Here is an 18516-nt window from a genome sequence, read left to right on the forward strand (position 1 = left end):
GCATTTGTTAATATATTATTTTACTTTATAAAAGATAATAGTATCTCATGCTTGAAGACCATTATAAAATCAGAACGAAAGTTCCATCAACAAGCAGGCAAAATAACATTAAGTCACAAAATCTTTTTCACAGGTTGTATTTCCCAGCTTTTCAACAATTTTCACGTGACTCTGACCTTTTTCCAAACTATTCCAAAAAAAGAACAGTTAAGAGTCCACTAAGTGAAGTGTAACTACAATATTCCTTCATCCTCATCCATATACAAGTTTGTATATTCTGGCATGATAAATGATACTAGTTCTTTAATGCAGAGTTTGTAATGAGATAAGAAGTATAACATGAGTTAAAAAGAAAATGACTCTTACCTCTTTAGTATTTTCATTGTAAAATACTCCCAAAACCAAAATGTAGATAATTGGAATAAAGAAAGATGAATGTGTATAAAATTTGTTTTCCTTCATGAACAGATTTGCACGGTCACACATATAGAAATATGCCATAATCAGGCCAAGTTTGCAGAAAGACTGTAAAAGTATTTCTAATGAAGACACAGGGGTATTGATAATATTTTTCTTTTCCTCTCCACTTTCCAAATCAGTACATGGCTTATTCTTCCGATGAGCATTACGATGAATTATGTAAAAAATTAAATATCCGGTAATAGATAAAGTGAAAAAACAAGCAGCTAGCTTCTGTATGAGAGTAAGAGGAGGCCGAGGTTGACAACAGGACCCATCTACAGGCTTCAAAATCTTATTGCAATACACATTCATAAGAATCATTGCACTCTGTGAACAAATCAAGTTATTTGGTTATTATCTTGTTAGTGATGTATTTCACATTAAGTTTTCTCCTGTGAATATTGCTGAGTTCTTAGCACTGAAACCAAAATGCTTTCGTATCTTTTGCTACCATTTCCCAAATCATGCAAATTCCATCTGTAATAGCTAGTTCAGGGTGTTTCAAACTTCTGGGGCTATGAACCAAAATATAAAATACATTTTATAATGTGACCCAGGACAATACCTATCCTTACTACTTGGAATGCACTCTGAGATTGTTCTGTTCTATTCCTTTTTTTCCAACACCGATTTCATGGTTGTTATTATGGGTTGTGACCTTTGGTTAAAAAAATGCTGACAGACATCAAGGACCAAAGAATTTTAATCAGCAGACTTTCAAAACAGAAGATGCCAGAACACTTAAGATAAAGTCTACTGCTTAAATGTGAAAAAAACAACATAAAATAACTGCCACTAAAAAATTATTAGTTTTTAGCTAGCAGTATTTATAATATGTCTTTCATTTGGATTATAGCTTATGGGCCATTTAGGATTCTACAGTTTTAAGATATCTAATGTTAAATAAAACTTAGAACTTTCAACATGGTTTGATTATATAAAATTGTTCTGGGTAAGTTGTCAAGAGTGTGTCTAGTTGAAGGTTCAGTCAAACTCTAGTTTTGTAAAAACTTCATAGTTTAGGCATGTGTGGAACTCCAGGTGATTACATTATTTAAGCCTAAGCATTCAAAATAATCAAGTGTTGAGGAAATCTCATCCTTTTAGCCCTGACACTGCAGGTGGTTTTATGCCTGCACTCTTGCAGATATTAGTCTGCAAATTCCATTGCAAGGTTCTCAACTAGCTTTTAGGGGGTCCTTTTACATATATGAAGAACCATATGTATATGCAAATATACACATTATTCTGCAGGAGAAGAACAAAACCATTGTCTTTTATCAGATACTCAAAGGGCTTATGTAACTCTCACAAAGGTTAAGAACCATTGCTTTATAAGAGAAAAAACTTTAATTTGTTCCACTGTTTGTGAAAATTTATAGTTATGTAGTTTTCTTTCATACTTAACCTAAATCCCTTTCCATGGGTTAACTTGGATTTGCTCAGTATGTACTTGTGTATCTTGAATAATGCTTAGGATAGAAGGGCTAGAAGGATTTTTTTTCTTTTCTTTTTTTTTTTTTTTTGAGATGGAGTCTCCCTCTGTCACCCAGGCTGGAGTGCAGTGGCAGGATCTTGGCTCACTGCAACTTCTGCCTCCCTAGTATCTGGGATTACAGGCGTGTGCCACCACACTCAGCTAATTTTTGCATTTTTAGTGGAGATGGGGTTTCTCCATGTTGGCCAGGGTAGTCTCGAACTTCTGACCTCAAGCGATCCACCTCGGCCTCCCAAAGTGCTGGGATTACAGGTGTGAACCACCACGCCCAGCCAGAAGAGCTATAGGGAAATAATAAAAATTATTTTATGTATTAAAAAAATGTACTCTTCATTGAAGCTTAATCTTTTAAGCTTAAGGTTTAAGGTAAGGAGAACATAAAGGCAGTAGCTTTTAAATGTGAGTGTGCTGAGAACATATATGCTTCTTAGGAGACAATGTATGCAACAGTGATTAGCACTCAGTAAATGAAGTTTAACTTCCTCTCTTCCCTAACTTCTTTCTCTCTTAGAGTATAGCAAAAGTCTTACATATATATTCAGCTAGATGATAGAAAGCAAAATTTATTTCTAGATGTATCTTTATACAGAATAGCAAGTTACTAACACTGCAATAAAATAAATTATAAACATGTTATAATGACTTGTGGCTATAAGCAATTGATATTATATTCTCCATCTACTGACATGTATAAAAATTTCTTACAGTTTCTCTGCTTGATTCAGGAAGATGTAAGCCATCCAAAGATTCCATGATGGTTTCTTGAGCAATTAATTTGGAAACACTGAACATCTTAACATTTGATTTAGAATTTCTGGTGCTACTATTCAAAATACTGACTGCAGCCTCATTGTAAGCATCTATCTTCTCATTAGTGATCATCTTCCTATTTTCACTTAATAGATCTTCATAGACAGGATCTGCATGTGAGACATATTTTTAAAAAACACATTTCAAAAATCCCTATTGGTAAAAATTGTGATCATGCAAGTTAGCTGTACCACATTCATATGTTGTTTTTAAAAGTACAGTTGATATCAGGTACCTAATAGTTCATTTTTACATAAAGCTTCCCAAAGTTTGCAATACATTTCCCATCTTATATTCAAGTTTGACTCAAGCAATATCCCTCTCAAATTTAAAGAATTTTTGTCCCATCTCTACGTACACAGATTTGGGGAAATATTTTTATGCTCCAGCATGTCTTAAGAGTTTAACATTTTTGGGTGCTGGGTTATACTAGGTAACAAGAAATCTAAAACGATTTATAGAAGATTGCTTAATTAAAAATAGCTGCCCATCTTTTTTTTCCTCTTGTAGCTGCTTAATTCTGTAAACTTTGTTCATATGATTAGAAAGTAATATTACTGAGGATCAAGGTCTGTCTATTCTTTTATCACTTACTATAAATAACTTTAATTTTTCCTCCTTTTAGTATGAGAAAGGTTAGCAATGAGTCTGTGAATAAAATGGGGATTATGGAACAGATCATCACCACCCCTTTTCTTATTCCTTTCATCTTGACATTCAACTTGAAAACAGTAAGAATTTCTGACAAAAAAAATGAATTGCTAAAATATCCAAGGCATTTCATATTGTGCTAGGCATTAAATAGTGGACACTTAGTAAATTCCTAAAATGAGTTAACCTAATGTCTACTAAGAATTTCATTACCAAGCATAAACTAGATGGTGTAAATTTAAACATTCTGTCAATTCAAAAGTATATTTTATTTATTTTTTTCAGAAACCCATTGCTTGCTAAAAAAAAGTATATTTCTAATGACTTTAATATCATAAAGCAGGGTGAAGGATATTTACTTCTAATGACTTTAATATTATGAAACAGGGCAAAACCCCATCTCTACCAAACATACAAAAAATTAGCTGGGTATGGTGGTGCACACCTGTAGTCCCAGCTACTCGGGAGGCTGAGGCAGGAGGACTGCTTGAGCCTGAGGGGCGGAGGTTGCAGTGAGCCAAGATTGTACTGTACTCCAACCTGGGAAAGAGAGTGAGACCCTGTCTCAAAAAAAAAAAATTATGAAATAGATAATATTTTTTTCTATATATTTCCCTATCACAATATACGTTTTGTGAGAAATAGAAAATCAGAGATATCACATCTCATTCGCCTTTAGGACTTACCTTTTTGTTATACATTCTTATAGCCATTCTGATGAGGTTCCTTGGAGGATATTTTTTATTTTTTGTTTTTACTTATATTTATTAATTTGTTCCTTACATTTGAAAAATGAGAGAAAATAACTCAAGTGTACTCTAATCTTGCAAATCTTATTTCAAAATTAAGTCTCATAAAGCAGTAATTCTGCTTCTTGAAACAGGAGATAACAAAAACCCATGCTTCAAAATATACACAAAATGACATTTTTTCATTACTCATTCCTTACCTTGTAAGACCCAATAAACATCACTAGTCTTTGCCAATTTTTCTAAAAGTGGTGCTATGGAGGTAATGTTCATTTTATACTGAGAAAGCGCTTCACTGCTACCATTGTGAATCTTGATGGACCACTAAAGAGAAGTACAAATTATGCATTAATTTAGTATTTATCACAATTAAAGTATATAATTTACCTATTGTAACAAGGGTTATTATTTTAGATATTTCTCATCTAATATTAGAATAAACTTCAGTCAAATTATTTCATGAACTATATGAAGGCAATTAGAAAAACCTGTTACAAGTTATACTTTCTATGTATAACATTCAAGAAGAATACAATTTTAGATATAAAAACCACTGATATTTAACACTAAGTTTCCTAAGTTCATTCGTTTTTTAATTAAAATTCGTCAATCTAATCATAATAGAAGTAGGAATTAAAAATGTAGGTACAATCAAGAATTCTGAACACAAATTAACTTTTTCTTAGCATGTTCTTAAATGTGAAACAAAATCATTAAGTAAAAATACAGATAATAACTTACTGTGGCAGCTCCTGCTACAATCACATGGGGTTTTGCAATGGAATCCTAAAGGAAGAAAAATCTTTATCATAGTATTATAACCAGTTCAGAGAATTAATACAAGTAACATCGTTTAATTTTTTCCTTAGAATGTAAGTTCTTCCTTCTAAATGTATTGTAAGTTTCTAGAATTCCTTGTTATTATTATTGCTTATTATTGGTATAACAAGACAGATATCCAATGCCTAAAATCTTGTAAGGCTACATATTCATACGGGATGTGTTCTTAAAAAAAAAAAAAGCACCCCTGAAATCTAACATGACCTAATATTGTTCTGAACTCTGAGTAAAATGCTTAGAGTAAAGCTCTAGTGTATTACGTCAGTCAATTAAAAGGTAATCATGGAAGCCTACAGGGTACATAATTTAAGTGTTAAATAAAATACAAGGTCAGTGCCAAAACAATCTTCTGGGAAAGCTAAATCCAATGCATATTTAATAAAATAAACTGGTAACTATTAAAGACCACATGTGGAAAAATACAAGTAGAAATCCCTAAAAATCTTCACCAAATGCAGATTAGTTTCCCCCACTTACATATGTATTCAGTTTCCACTGTTTCAGTTACCCATGGTCAACTCAGGTCCAAAAATATTAAATAGAAACTTCCAGAAATAAATAATTTCTAAGTTTTCAATTATGTGCCATTCTAAGTAACATGATAAAATCTCATGCTATCCCACTCTGTCCCTCCTGGGATGTGAATCCTCTCTTTGTTCAAGGTATCATGCTGTATATGCTACCTGGCCATTAGTCACTTAGTAGCCACTCAGTTATCGGACCAACTGTCACAGCATCACAATCCTTGTGTTAAAGTAACCACTATTTTCCTCAATAGTGACCCCAAAGCTCAAAAATAGTGATGCTGAGATACTGTTATAATTGTTCTATTTTATGATTAGTCATTGCTGTTAATGTCTTACTGTGACTAATTTATACATTAAACTTTATCATACATTTTTATGTACAGGAAAAAACATAGTACACATAGCGTTTGGTACCACCTATGGTTTCAGGCATATGCTGAGGTCTTGGAACATATTAAGCATGGATAAAGGGGGACTACTGCATACTATTTATAATATATAGCAATAATATATTTTAATACAATTATATATGTAGTGAACTATATATTACATATAGTATAACATGTATATAGTACTTAGCAACTTAGTACTTTCTCTTAAATTATGTCATTGTAATATAGATTCCTGCCACTCTGTGGGGTAAGCAAGATGATATTATACATCTCATAAAACAACGATACAGACTCAGAATGGCTAAGAGGGTATTGCTGAGGCCTGCCAGGTAAGTGAGAATTTAAGTCTTCTGACATTGAATTCAGTACACTTATCACCACATCAAAGACCTGATATTGCAATATACAAAGAAACAATTAAAACAAAATTTAATAACAAAAAACTGACCCATGTACAAAAATGAGTTACTTTTTCATTATAAAGGTAATATATGCTTAGTGTAAAATACTATGAAAACAGAGAAAAATAACAAAATGCACCCATTTTCTTTTAGATACATGACCATTTCCAGTCTAGCATGCTTCATTTTACATTCTTAAAGAATTTTTAGTGAAAAAAAATTTTTTCCTCATCCCTAGGTGGCTTTCTCATTCCCAAAACTTCTGTTGGTTACCCCAAAACTTACATTCCTTATACAGTCTCTCTTGCCCTTCTCAGCATGTTTAATTCTCAAACTTCATAGAGAAAATGAAATTCATCCGACATGTGTCCTCTTGCCTTCCTTCCTCCATTCTTACAACTTATCTGTACTCCCCCAGCTACCTTCCTCTGACAAGAAAGTAAAGAAAATATGTCCCTGTTCTTCTCAATGGCTAATGCCTTCCTCTGTCTACATTCCCTCCCTTTTCACTTCTGGGGCTATAAACTATGAATTACGTTCTCCAGCTCTCATAGCATCAATCTTGTCCTCCTCCACTCTCTTTCCTTCCCTCAACCTGAAAGTGTTAAATTAAACTTATCCTGAAAAAGTTTTCCTTCAACCCTGTCTCACCTCACATCTGTAACCAACAGATTACTTGAAAGTGTATTCTGCCCTCACTATGCCAATTTCTTTCTTTCATTTATGCCTCAACTTATGTTTTGAATTTGGGCTTCACTATCCATTAAAACTGTCCTGAGAGCCCACTGATGAACTCTGGATTGCCAAATGCTGTAGCTTCATTCTACCTTAGCAAGGTTTGAAAGTGACATTGGTGACCATCTATCTTATAAAATCCTTAACCTCCCCCATATGTGATTTTACAGTCCTTCCTCCCTTCCTCCCTTGCTTTTCTTCCTACTCCTTTTACTGCCACTTCTCAGAATCTCCTTGATAATTCCATTCTTCACAAGCTTTCTCTTCTTTAATCTCTAAATTCTCTATTCAATTTCTTCCATTCAAATAACTTAAATATCACCTCAATCCATACCAAGACTCCCCAAATCCATCCACATAGTTCAGACTTAATGACTTCCATTCACTTACAGAAATACATCTAAATTGCCAGTTTCTTTACAAGTTAGCTTAATTTCCTTCCACTCCTCCAATATATCACATCATTCACCTGTTTAAAACTTTCAATGGTTCTCCACTACCCTCAATACATTCAATTCAATGTACTGATTTTCAGAAAATACACCCTGAAGTGTTTAGAAGTAGTTAAAAAATGGATAGACAAAATAAATCTACTCCCCCAATATGGGTTAGGATATCATTCATAATGTAGTATCTGCTTCCTCATCTCTTATCAACTCCCTCCAAAATGAAGCACATGAAAAGAACAACCAAAACCAACACACGGAAAGAAGCATTTTATATTTTAGCTCCAGCCACACTAAAACTGCTAGAGATTCCCTGCATAGGCTATACTCCATCTTCACTATCATTGCACATGCTGTTTCCTTTGCAGGGAATAACCCCATTTCTTGTTCCCCACACTCACCTTCAAGGCCACTTTATCTGAAAACTAATTTTGAAAACTTGAAAAAATTACACTTAGGGCCTATCCTGTGTAATCCTGTTTGTTGTGCCCTATATATTTCCTATTTTAGCAGTTGCTTAAGTATCTATATGTGTAATTCATCTAGAAGCTCTCTGAGGGGAGGAACTCTATACTGTTAACCAGTGTCTCAACAGTGTCTAGTTTAGTGCCTAGAATATGGAAATATCTGTGGAATACCTACTTAGAGTCCTCTCAATTCAACTTTGCTTTTATGCCTATAGGCTCTATAAGACTATTCCAGTTAATAAGCGTATCTTGCTCCTAACTCATAGTTCTCAAATATTATCTCCTCTATAAAATTTTCTTAGATCATTAGCAATACTCTCACCACCTCCCATCCTAAGTGCCTCTACCCATGGTGCTTTCATAGTCCTTTGAGCTCAATTCTGTGTTAGCCTTTGCTGTTTTACATTGTTTATCATCAGCAAGTCACCATCTACTAGACTGCAAATTCCGTGAGGGCTGACACTGAAGTTAATTCCCAGCCACATTCCTATCACTCAGCACAAAGCTGGCAATAGTACATAAACAATAAAAATGTGGGTCTCCAAATCCAGCTTACTACAGAAATAGTAAAAAATAAATACATACACACATACTCCTTGAGTGAATGAAATCCATCAGCTAATCAATCTCAGGTGATTATGTGGTCATCTACCTAAATAAACTGAATATTTTCTTTTTCTCAACAACCATAATATATTTTACAACAGAATCTAAGGCTCCAAAAACTAGCTTTAACAAATTCATGAGAATTGAAATTTTGGATATGTAGTGTATCTCCAGGTTAGTATATAACCTATAAAGATTTTCTGTGATCTTGCAGGACTTACAAATTGTAGTGTATTAATGTTCACTTAACTGTGAATTTCTACTACTTTAATAAACATATTTTCAGTCCAGCACAAATATGAAACATACGCTAAAATCATTTCAAATGTACACAGAACATTATTCTACATTTCTGGACATTTAAAAACGTATCAATATAAACAAAACATGGTGTACACCTCAATTTACCAGAAAACTGAATTCTAGAAGTTGTCTACATGTTTGTTTTTTGAAAACATTCACTCAAAGAAACAAGATTAGAAATGCTAGCTAGGTTCGCATGGGATCCTACAAAAGCCTATTTATTGTATGATGTGGTTGTGATACTAAACATTTATTGTGAAGGAAACAAAAAAATCCCAAACCAAAAAACTGTTGCACAGCAATTAACTAAGCAAAACAAGGTCAATAAAATTAAATACTATTTATCTGTCTGAAATACAAATGTCTCTGGGAAAGAATATAGGTTTAATTAAAGGACCGACGAAAAGTTGTATGGAAACTATTACAGGGATTGTAAAATGGACTTGTGAGAACTTAGGAGTTTTCCGAGGTTAATATCATGGTTGCCTTTATATCTAATGTATCTCCAAACGTGATGAGCTAAAACATATTAGTCCTGTCTGCTGGGTCACAAATATAATAATAAAAGGGAGAAAAGGCTATAAAAACAAATAAACAAAAATTTCCTCAAGTATCTGGGCATGAGTTAGGAAAAAACAGAAAAATGCTCAACGGAATACACATTGTGTTGGGAAGACTACCTGGGTTTGAATTAGCTGAACTACAACAGTTAACAGAAGACTTTAAGTCTCAAAAGTCTGGTATAAGCATAATCTGCCTTATGGATAGAACGGTGATAATGGGGCAGAGATGCTGGATCAACACATTCCCTTCTCTATAAAGTGCTAAAATCGGTCCAGCCCAATTTAGTTTAGTTGCTATCAAGAAGGTAGGTATAAAATATCAGAGTGGGACAGGTGAGTAAGGGGAAGAAAAATATACTTGTGGGTTTTTAAAATTTGGTTGCTTAAAAAAAAAAAAAAAAAAAATCTATCTTTTTAAATACAGACCTCAGTCCACGCTTTGATACACTGTTTCATAGAACCGTTAACTTCAGGATGCCACAGAAAATCCTAAAAGAGAAATGTTAGAAGTAAAGAAAAAGCCAAAGAAACTCTTAATTCCACCATTCATTCTCTTACAGAGTACTTAAAAGTAAAACATTACCTTGTCCAACACATCTTCAATTCCTATCTTAATTTGGCAAGAGTCATACAATAGTTTTCCTCGAATCTACTTTTGTCTTCCTCTGACATACTGTCCACATTTTAGCCAGAGCAATCTTTAAAAAACTTAAATCTGATCTTGCCACAACCCTGCTTAAGTATTCAAAGACTTTCTACTGCCCTGAGAATAAAATCTAAAATCCTATAATTTGCTAAGAAGGTGCAAGATCTCCACCTGTCCTTTCTGCCTTTTCTTCTGCCACTTGTACCCTTGCTCTACCTTTTGGTTCTCAATCAGCTCCTGGAATGCTCTATGCTCTCCTTTTTCTCTAGGACTTTGCACATACTATTCCTTCTGTCCATAATGCTCACAAACTTTTCCACTGAGCCTATCTCACTCTTTCTTACCTTTGAAGCCTCAGTTAAAACACCACTTCTGCAGGGAGGAAAATAACTTTCAATTCCTTGCTCTGTACATTCCTATTGCCTCTCTTTTTCTTTTCTGCCATCCTTGTCTCACTTGTATTTGCATGTAGACAACTATGAAGACTTGGAATCTTCACTAAATCAAAGCTATCTTTGTCTTGATCCCCACTGAACTCTCACTGATTGGGAATTCAGAGAATTCTCATATGTTCTTTTATGGATTAATCCAGAACACATACTGGTTTCAAATTCATGTGCAAGATTATTCTTTCCTAATAAAATTTTGAGACCATTACATAAAACAACTCACACAAACTTTTATTCCACTATCCTAATATTTTCACCTACTCTCAAGAATACATTGGAATATACTTAGTATGTTCAATTAACCAATGAATATAGCTTCAATGTTGTAACATCTAGCTTACTATTATATGAACTTACCACTTTAACTGATGCAATCTTGTCTTCAAAAGGAATGTTTTCATGCTGCCATAAAAGGAGATAGAGGAACATTAATGTATAAATTAAAATTTACATAAATAATGCCCCATTTAACTGCTTTTATTTATTTTTATGCATGTTTTTGTTGATTTACTGTTATGTACCAAATCTCAATTATCTATACATACAAAAGGGAAAAAACCAACATAGAATATAAAAAAATAAGTGACACCAGTTAAATTGTCTACATGTGATTTTCAACGTCTAAGATATAGTTCAAAGATAAAATTTCAACAGCAAACAAGCAGACATATAAACATGCCTATACAAATTACCTTTATGCCAAGACTGCCAGGATTCCAACTTAGTCCTATTATTACTATTTTTTGTTTGTTTTGTTTTTTGTTTTTTGTTTTTTTGAGACAGAGTCTCAATCTGTTGCCCAGGCTGGAGTACCATGGTGCAATCTCGACTTATTGCAACCTCCGCCTCCCAAGTAGCTAGGACTACAGGCTCATACCACCATGCCTGGTGAATTTTTTAAAAATATTTTTTGTAGTGATGGGGTTTTGCCATGTTGCCCAGCTGGTCTCAATCTCCTGGGCTTAAGTGATTCGCCCACCTCAGCCTCCCAAAGTGCTGGGATTACAAGTATGAGCCACTGTGCCCAGCCCTAGTATTACTATTTATCTCAGAAGTGGATTTCTTTCCTACATTTCCTGAGTCCCTTCCAGTTAGGCAGAGCCACATGGCTAGTTTTAGCTAATGCAATGTGAACATACATCACTTCCAGGCTGAATTTCCCAAGGCAACTCTTTAGTCTCTAACTTAACAGATTAAGGAAACTGAATGTTCCAAAGTACTCTAGAAGACAGTAAAAATTCCAGTAGCAGGAACTGCTAAATGACTATGTGGAGTAAAGCCTCTTGCCAAGCCACCTAGGTCATGCAAAGCTAAGTAAGAACTTCTGTTTTGTTAAGACGTTAGAGTGGTTTGTTGCTGCAGCAACATCTAGTCCACTCTCACCAGTGTACTAGTACAGGCCCTGAATGACAGGAATGGATGTACATGATTCTAGGTTATTGTAAGTTTCACTTTGAAAACAGCATATAAATAGTCCATTTGTAGAAAAAATTGAAATGCAAACACTACAACTTCTTGTAACCAAATGTTCCACATCAAGAATGGCATTTCTTTCAGAATTAAAAATCTGGGTGGGGAAGGGGTAAGGGTGGTCAATAGGAAGGTAATTCTGTTGCTAAAATCAAGGTTGAAATGTTTTTGTTAATTTCAACAGAGGTATTTATACTGAAATCTCCATGCAATAAAATTCGTTCTACCAACAGGTTAACTTTTTAGATTCTTGTTGGTGCTCCTAAAACTTCACTTTCCAAAAGGAGTCTTGAGACTATCAATTCAATGAAACTTTAAGGTAAGTTTCTTTGATCAAATAAATTTGGGATATATTGGGTCAAACAAAATCACACAGGTGTTTTCCTCCTTCCACCCTTTCCTCAAACTTCTAAAAATTTGTCCTCAGAGAAATGTCATGAACTTTGTCTTACTTTGCATAGTGTAGTTAATGCAACTTGATCTTCTTTTTCCTTTTTTAATATAACATTTGATATATACAAAAGTCACATATATGAAAATCACAAAGCACAGTAGAACTAATAAACACATGAATCCATTATACAAATCAGAGCATTGCCAACACAATGAACCACCTATGTGGTCCTCTCCCTATCTTAAGTCCCTGCTTCACCCAAAGTAAACCACTCTCCTGCTTTTGTGTTTATGCTTTGTTTTTAAAACCTTTGTATAGTTTTTGTCACATAAATATGCATCTTTTAATGATATATTGTTTATTGTTGTTGGCTTTCTCTCCAATTTTTAATTTTAAAAATTTTCAATCTTACAGCAAAGCTGACAGAATTAAACAAACACCCAAAACCCTTTACCAATTAACATTCCCTGTATCAGCTTTGCCTTTCTCCCTCTCTGCACGTACATACTCTATAGTTTTTCTCTTTTGCTGAACTATGTGAAAGTACATTACAGAAATCATAACACTTCACCCTTAAATACTTAAACATATATCTCTTTGAGCACATAATCTGTAAGAACATTCTTACATAAAAAATTTGACATTAATAAAATATTATCTCATTTTATATACAGTCCATATTCAATTTTTTCCAATTTTCCCAGAATATACTTTCTACAGCTCTTATATTTTAACCTACAATCCAATTAAAATCAAGTGTTACATTTAGTTGTCACATCTTAGTCTCAAAATCTAGAACATTCCCTAGTCTTTAAACAGTTGTACATATCAGTCACTTTATTTTATCAATATAATTTTTATTGATATCAATTATCACTGTTACTTTTTTGTTTTTTTTTGTTTTTTTTTTTTTTTGAGACGGAGTTTTCGCTCTTGTTACCCAGGCTGGAGTGCAATGGAGCGATCTCGGCTCACCGCAACCTCCGCCTCCTGGATTCAAGCAATTCTCCTGCCTCAGCCTCCTGAGTAGCTGGGATTATAGGCGCGCACCACCGTGCCCAGCTAATTTTTTTTGTATTAGTAGAGACGGGGTTTCACCATGTTGACCAGGATGGTCTCGATCTCTTGACCTCGTGATCCACCCGCCTCGGCCTCCCAAAGTGCTGGGATTACAGGCGTGAGCCACCACGCCTGGCCCATTGTTACTATTTTTTAGAGTACAGATCACTTGACACAATACATCACTATCTGATTATAAACAGCACTAATGGTTATCTTCTTGGACATGTCTCTTAACAAAAGAGTAAGAACTTCCCTAATTGTTTCATAGATCCATAGGCCATAAAAATGTTCACCCTCAAATAATAATGCAATTATTTTCTGGAGTGTTTGTAAGAATTTACACTTTCGCTAACAGTTTCTAAGGCATCTACTGGTACACAGCCTAATGTATCTGGTCTGTTTTCATATTTCTTGCCATTGTCAGATTTAATTTCTGTCATTATTATAGGTATAAAAAAGTCTCACTTCCACTTCAGTAAAATGCCTGGCCATGCTCCCTGACACCTACCTTTTGTCTACTGGGTTATCTTTCTCATTAATTTGCAGTTTCTGATATTTCTTGAAAAAATGTTGTAAATATATTCTCAGTTTATAGTTTAACTTTTTTCTTTAAGGTATCTTTCAGTGAACAGATACTCTTTATCTTAAGGTATGTGAATTTATCTTTTATTTTATGGTTAGCACTTTTTGTTTCTTATGTGAGAGAGGTTTCCCTATCTTGAGATAATAAAGATATTCACCTACATTTTATTTCTATTTCTAAAGGTTTCAAAATTTTTACTTTCATATTTAAGTTTAAACTCATCCATCTAGAAATGATTTCACTCAATGGTGTGAGGTAGGAATCCAATTTCAATTTTTTCCATGTGCACATTGCCTTAGCACTATTAATTGAATAGACCTTCCTTTCCCCAGTGATCTTCAATGGCATTTCTGTTACTTTTAAAGTCATTTTATATGCATGTTTCTATTTTAGAGCTCTATATTCTATTCCATTGGTTTCTTTGTTTAACTCTACACCAATACCCTACTGTTTTAATTACTATAGGGTAAAATTAAATCTTGATACTGTAGAACAAATCCTTTCCACTTTGTTCTTCAGATTTGTTGTGGTTATTCTTGGTCTGCTGCCCCTCTATAAAAAAAAACTTAGAATTCGTTAGTAAAGTTCCACAACAAATTCTGTTAGGATTTTACTGGAATTACACTGAACCTACAAATGGGACTAACATCTTCAAAATACTGAGTCTTTTCATCCAAGGAAATAGTATATTATATTCCATCTAATTATGTCATTTGAAACTGTCTTCCAATAAATTTTTATGGCTTTTCTGCACACAGATCTTCCACATTTGCTGTTTATTCCTATGTAACATATAGTTGTTGTCATTACCATTGCACATGGTATATTTTAAAAGCCTTTAGAACTCTACATTGTTGGCATGTAGATATGCATTAATTTCTAAAAGCTTTGTTGAGGTATCACAATTTTTTGTATGTACATCTTATAATCAGCTACCTTGTTAAAATCTTTATTATTCCTAGTAAATTTTCTATAAATCCTTTGGGATTTTCCACATACAGAATTGTATCATATGAACTCCTAAGTTTATCTCTTTCTAATCCTTTTATCTTTAAATTATCTTTTTTGGCTAGAATCTCTAATACAAAGTTGAATAGAAGGAGCAGTATTGAACATCCTTGTCTTTTTACTGATTTTAATGAAAATATGTCTGACATTTCACCATTAAGAACATTTACTGTAGGCTCCTAGAATTTTTATCAGGTTAAGTTTGATAGAAAGTAACTTACCTTAAAGAAAGAATAACACGAATTCTCTGGTATTGTTGGAACTTGCTTAATGGTGTAATACATGTTAAAAATTAAAAAGTCCATGTGTGCTTCAAAAAACATATTCCCGATTTTGAAGTGTATTTTCTAAATTTTTGAGCTATAAGCTTGTAGAATCAAGCATGTTTATGGTCTACTATATGTTTACTAGTTTAATTTGCTTATCCTACCATTAATTGAGAGCAGTATGCAATTCTCCCACTATGAGTGAGAATTTGCCAATTTCTCCTTGTAGTTATATTTTTGCTTTATAAATTTTAAGGCTACTTTACTGGATGCCTATAAGTTTAAAATCTTAGTGATCTGAACTCTTTGTCATTAGAAACTGACTTTCTGTATCCCTGAAAATGCTTTTGCCTTAAAATCTATTTTGTCTTATACTAATATGGCTCAACTTTCTTTAGTATTTATCTAGTGAATCTTTTTTCATTTCTAATTAAAACCTTTCCATGTCCTTTTTATTTTGAATATGTCTTTTTAAGCAGCAGAAAGTTCTTTTTAAGAGCAATCTGAAAATCTGTGTTTAGCTCACAAGTTTAGGCCACTTGCATTTATTTTGATTATAAATGTTTCTACCATCCCACTTTTTAATTTCTTTCCCTGCCACATATACATAGCTTTCTCATATATGTATATGTTAAACAGCTTTTTACATGGACATATGTCTGTGTGTGTATGTATATCATATATATGTGTATGGGTACATGCATGTGTAAGCATGTGCGTATAAATATACATATTTGGTATTAGGTGAGTTTGGTTTGAGCTTAATTTTTTTTATACTTCTGGTTGAAATTCATACATCCTAATTCTATTTTTTTCAATCCTTATTCTTGAAGTTTTACTGTACATCTTTAAGTTTTAGAGAAACACAAAGAATATAGAGTATATTAGAACACTTTGTCATCATTTCCTTCTGACTTACATGCTATTATTAGCCAGTTCTTTCGTTCTGTCTTTTCACTAAGTGCAAAAGATAATATTACTTTATACAAACATTGTTTAGATTTATATACGTTTACTATTTTCTTAAACCATTGCTTCTTATATTTCAGATAATTTTTTCTGAACATTTCCCTCATTCCTGATATTTACCCTTTAGAAATTCCCTTAGTGTTAAGTCTATTTGGTAGTAAACCCTCATCATTTTTATATATCTGAGAATGTCCTATATTACATTTCAAGGACACAGAAATTTTCATCCCCATTATACAATTCTAGGTTCAAACTTACTTTCAGAACTTCAATGCTGCTACTCTTTTTTTTTTTTTTTTTGAGACAGAGTCTCACTCTGTCACCAGGCTGGAGTGCAATGGCGCGATCTCAGCTCACTGCAACCTCTGACTCTCTGGTTCAAGCGATTGTCCTGCCTCAGCCCCCTCAGTAGCTGAGACTACAGGCACATGCCACCACGTGCAGCTAATTTTTGTATTTTTAATAGAGATGGGGTTTCACCATGTCGGGCAGGATGGTCTTGATCTCTTGAACTCGTGATCCACCTGCCTCAGCCTCCCAAAGTGCTGGGATTACAGGCATGAGACACCATGCCCAGCCCATCCACAGTATATTTTTAAACCTAGGCTCTAGTTGGTTTGAAGTAAAAGAAGCCCCTAGGGTATCTAGCCTGCTCTATGGCTGGAAGCAACACAAAATGGGTTTCTTTACTGTATAACTTCTCAAGTTTTTAACATCCCAGCCTAAATTAAAACCATCTAAGAAATTAAAACCATCTAAGAGGGAGATATAATATCTAGCTCTGCCCAAGTTCATTTGACCAGAGCTTCTCACAGAACTAGTCTCCACAAAGCATAATTTGAAAAAATTCAGCTTTTTTTTTTTCTAAAAAAATGCCTCAACACAGAAATCAAATTCAAACAAAGAATTATCTTCAATATTCCTATTCTACCCAGACATACTCATACCAGGCTTTAAATAAAATTAATAAGCTTTATAAAATATGCCAGATTGTGCTATGCACAAGAAATATATTAAAAAATAATAATGATGATATGTAATTTCTGTTCTCAAGGTGGGCAGAGACAAGGTAATATATAATTTGGCAAATGCTCCACTAGCAGTTTGAATTAAATATTTTCTTGATAACTGTCTCTTTAAGATTGGGACACATTATCTTTATTTGTTTCTTTTTAAATGCATATAAATTAAAATTTATCTTGCCTGATACCTTGTTTGATAATCTTGGAATAACTGGCCACCCTAGACTATAAAAACTGGAAACCGAAGTGTTATAACTAGGGCTCAGAAACAACGTACCATATTGTATCTACTTTTGGCTGCAGACTAAACCATTATAGCTTTTTTTCAACTACTTGTTGTCAAATCCATTATTCAAATTTTTAGAAAGTCATGCAATTTTAAGCCAAGAATTACTAAAACCTTCCTAGTAATCAGAAATCTCTCTACTTTTTAAAAGTTTACTAAAGTCTAGGCACAGTGGCTCACGCCTGTAATTCCAGCACTTTAGGAGGTCAAGGTGGAAGAATTCCTTGACCTCAGAAGTTTGAGACCACCTTGGGCAACACAGTGAGACCTCATCTCTATTAAATAATTTGTAAGTATTAAAAAGAATAATAAAAATTTATTAAATTTTTTCACTTTTGTAATAATTTGATGTTAAATAGTTCTAAATCTTCTCTATAATTTCATATGTATAAATGCAAATGGAAAATACAGATAGTAGCAAATAAAATGAAAAGTTGACTTAATCGTTTGTTTCCATTATTCTCATTCTTACATAGAATAGCTGCTGAAGATTTAGGACCTGGTATCATCACTATGTTAATAACTACTTAGCTGTGAAACCTCTAAGGTTTCAGCTCTTTACCACAGGCAGATTTTCATAAATTCATGAGCTACCCCCGTCACAATTCTAAACTTTGTTGTACTCTGCTTGCTCCCTTTGTTATTCCCCTCTCCCAATCACATGGTGTTTGAAGACAATGATTAGAATCTGGGATCACTTAAAAGGTATAAACAGAGGATATGATGAGATACTTCACCAAAAAATAATGAACTAATTAATTAATATATAGAAATTAATCCTTGTTAGTTTTCAGTTATTTTTTTTTTGTTTTTTTCAGTTATACTTTTAATGAGAAATTTTCTAACAAAATCAATAGCAGAAATTTATTGCATTGCTGTTTTAATTTACAGAATGATCACCCAATGCTAGA

General features: G+C 33.5%; 1 protein-coding gene across 3 annotated transcripts in view; it reads right to left on the reverse strand.

The window, feature by feature from the left end:
• Nucleotides 1–18516, reverse strand: part of CASD1 (CAS1 domain containing 1) — a 120565-nt gene that overhangs the window by 91713 nt on the left and 10336 nt on the right. For all 3 annotated transcript variants that reach the window (XR_010344040.1, XM_021674205.2, XM_021674204.2), the window contains exons 4-9: nt 10903–10947; nt 9877–9939; nt 4912–4956; nt 4371–4494; nt 2666–2880; nt 367–789 (exon numbers count right to left, since the gene is read on the reverse strand). Coding sequence is in view for 2 of the 3 variants with exons in the window: in XM_021674205.2 (XP_021529880.1) it covers nt 367–789; nt 2666–2880; nt 4371–4494; nt 4912–4956; nt 9877–9939; nt 10903–10947 (915 nt within the window). In the remaining variant the exon portion in view is untranslated. The remainder of the gene's footprint in view (nt 1–366; nt 790–2665; nt 2881–4370; nt 4495–4911; nt 4957–9876; nt 9940–10902; nt 10948–18516) is intronic.

Source organism: Aotus nancymaae, unplaced genomic scaffold (assembly GCF_030222135.1).
Source record: "Aotus nancymaae isolate 86718 unplaced genomic scaffold, 86718_ANA_hifiasm-v0.15.2.pri h1tg000025l, whole genome shotgun sequence".
In the NCBI taxonomy this organism is placed as follows: Eukaryota; Metazoa; Chordata; class Mammalia; order Primates; family Aotidae; genus Aotus; species Aotus nancymaae.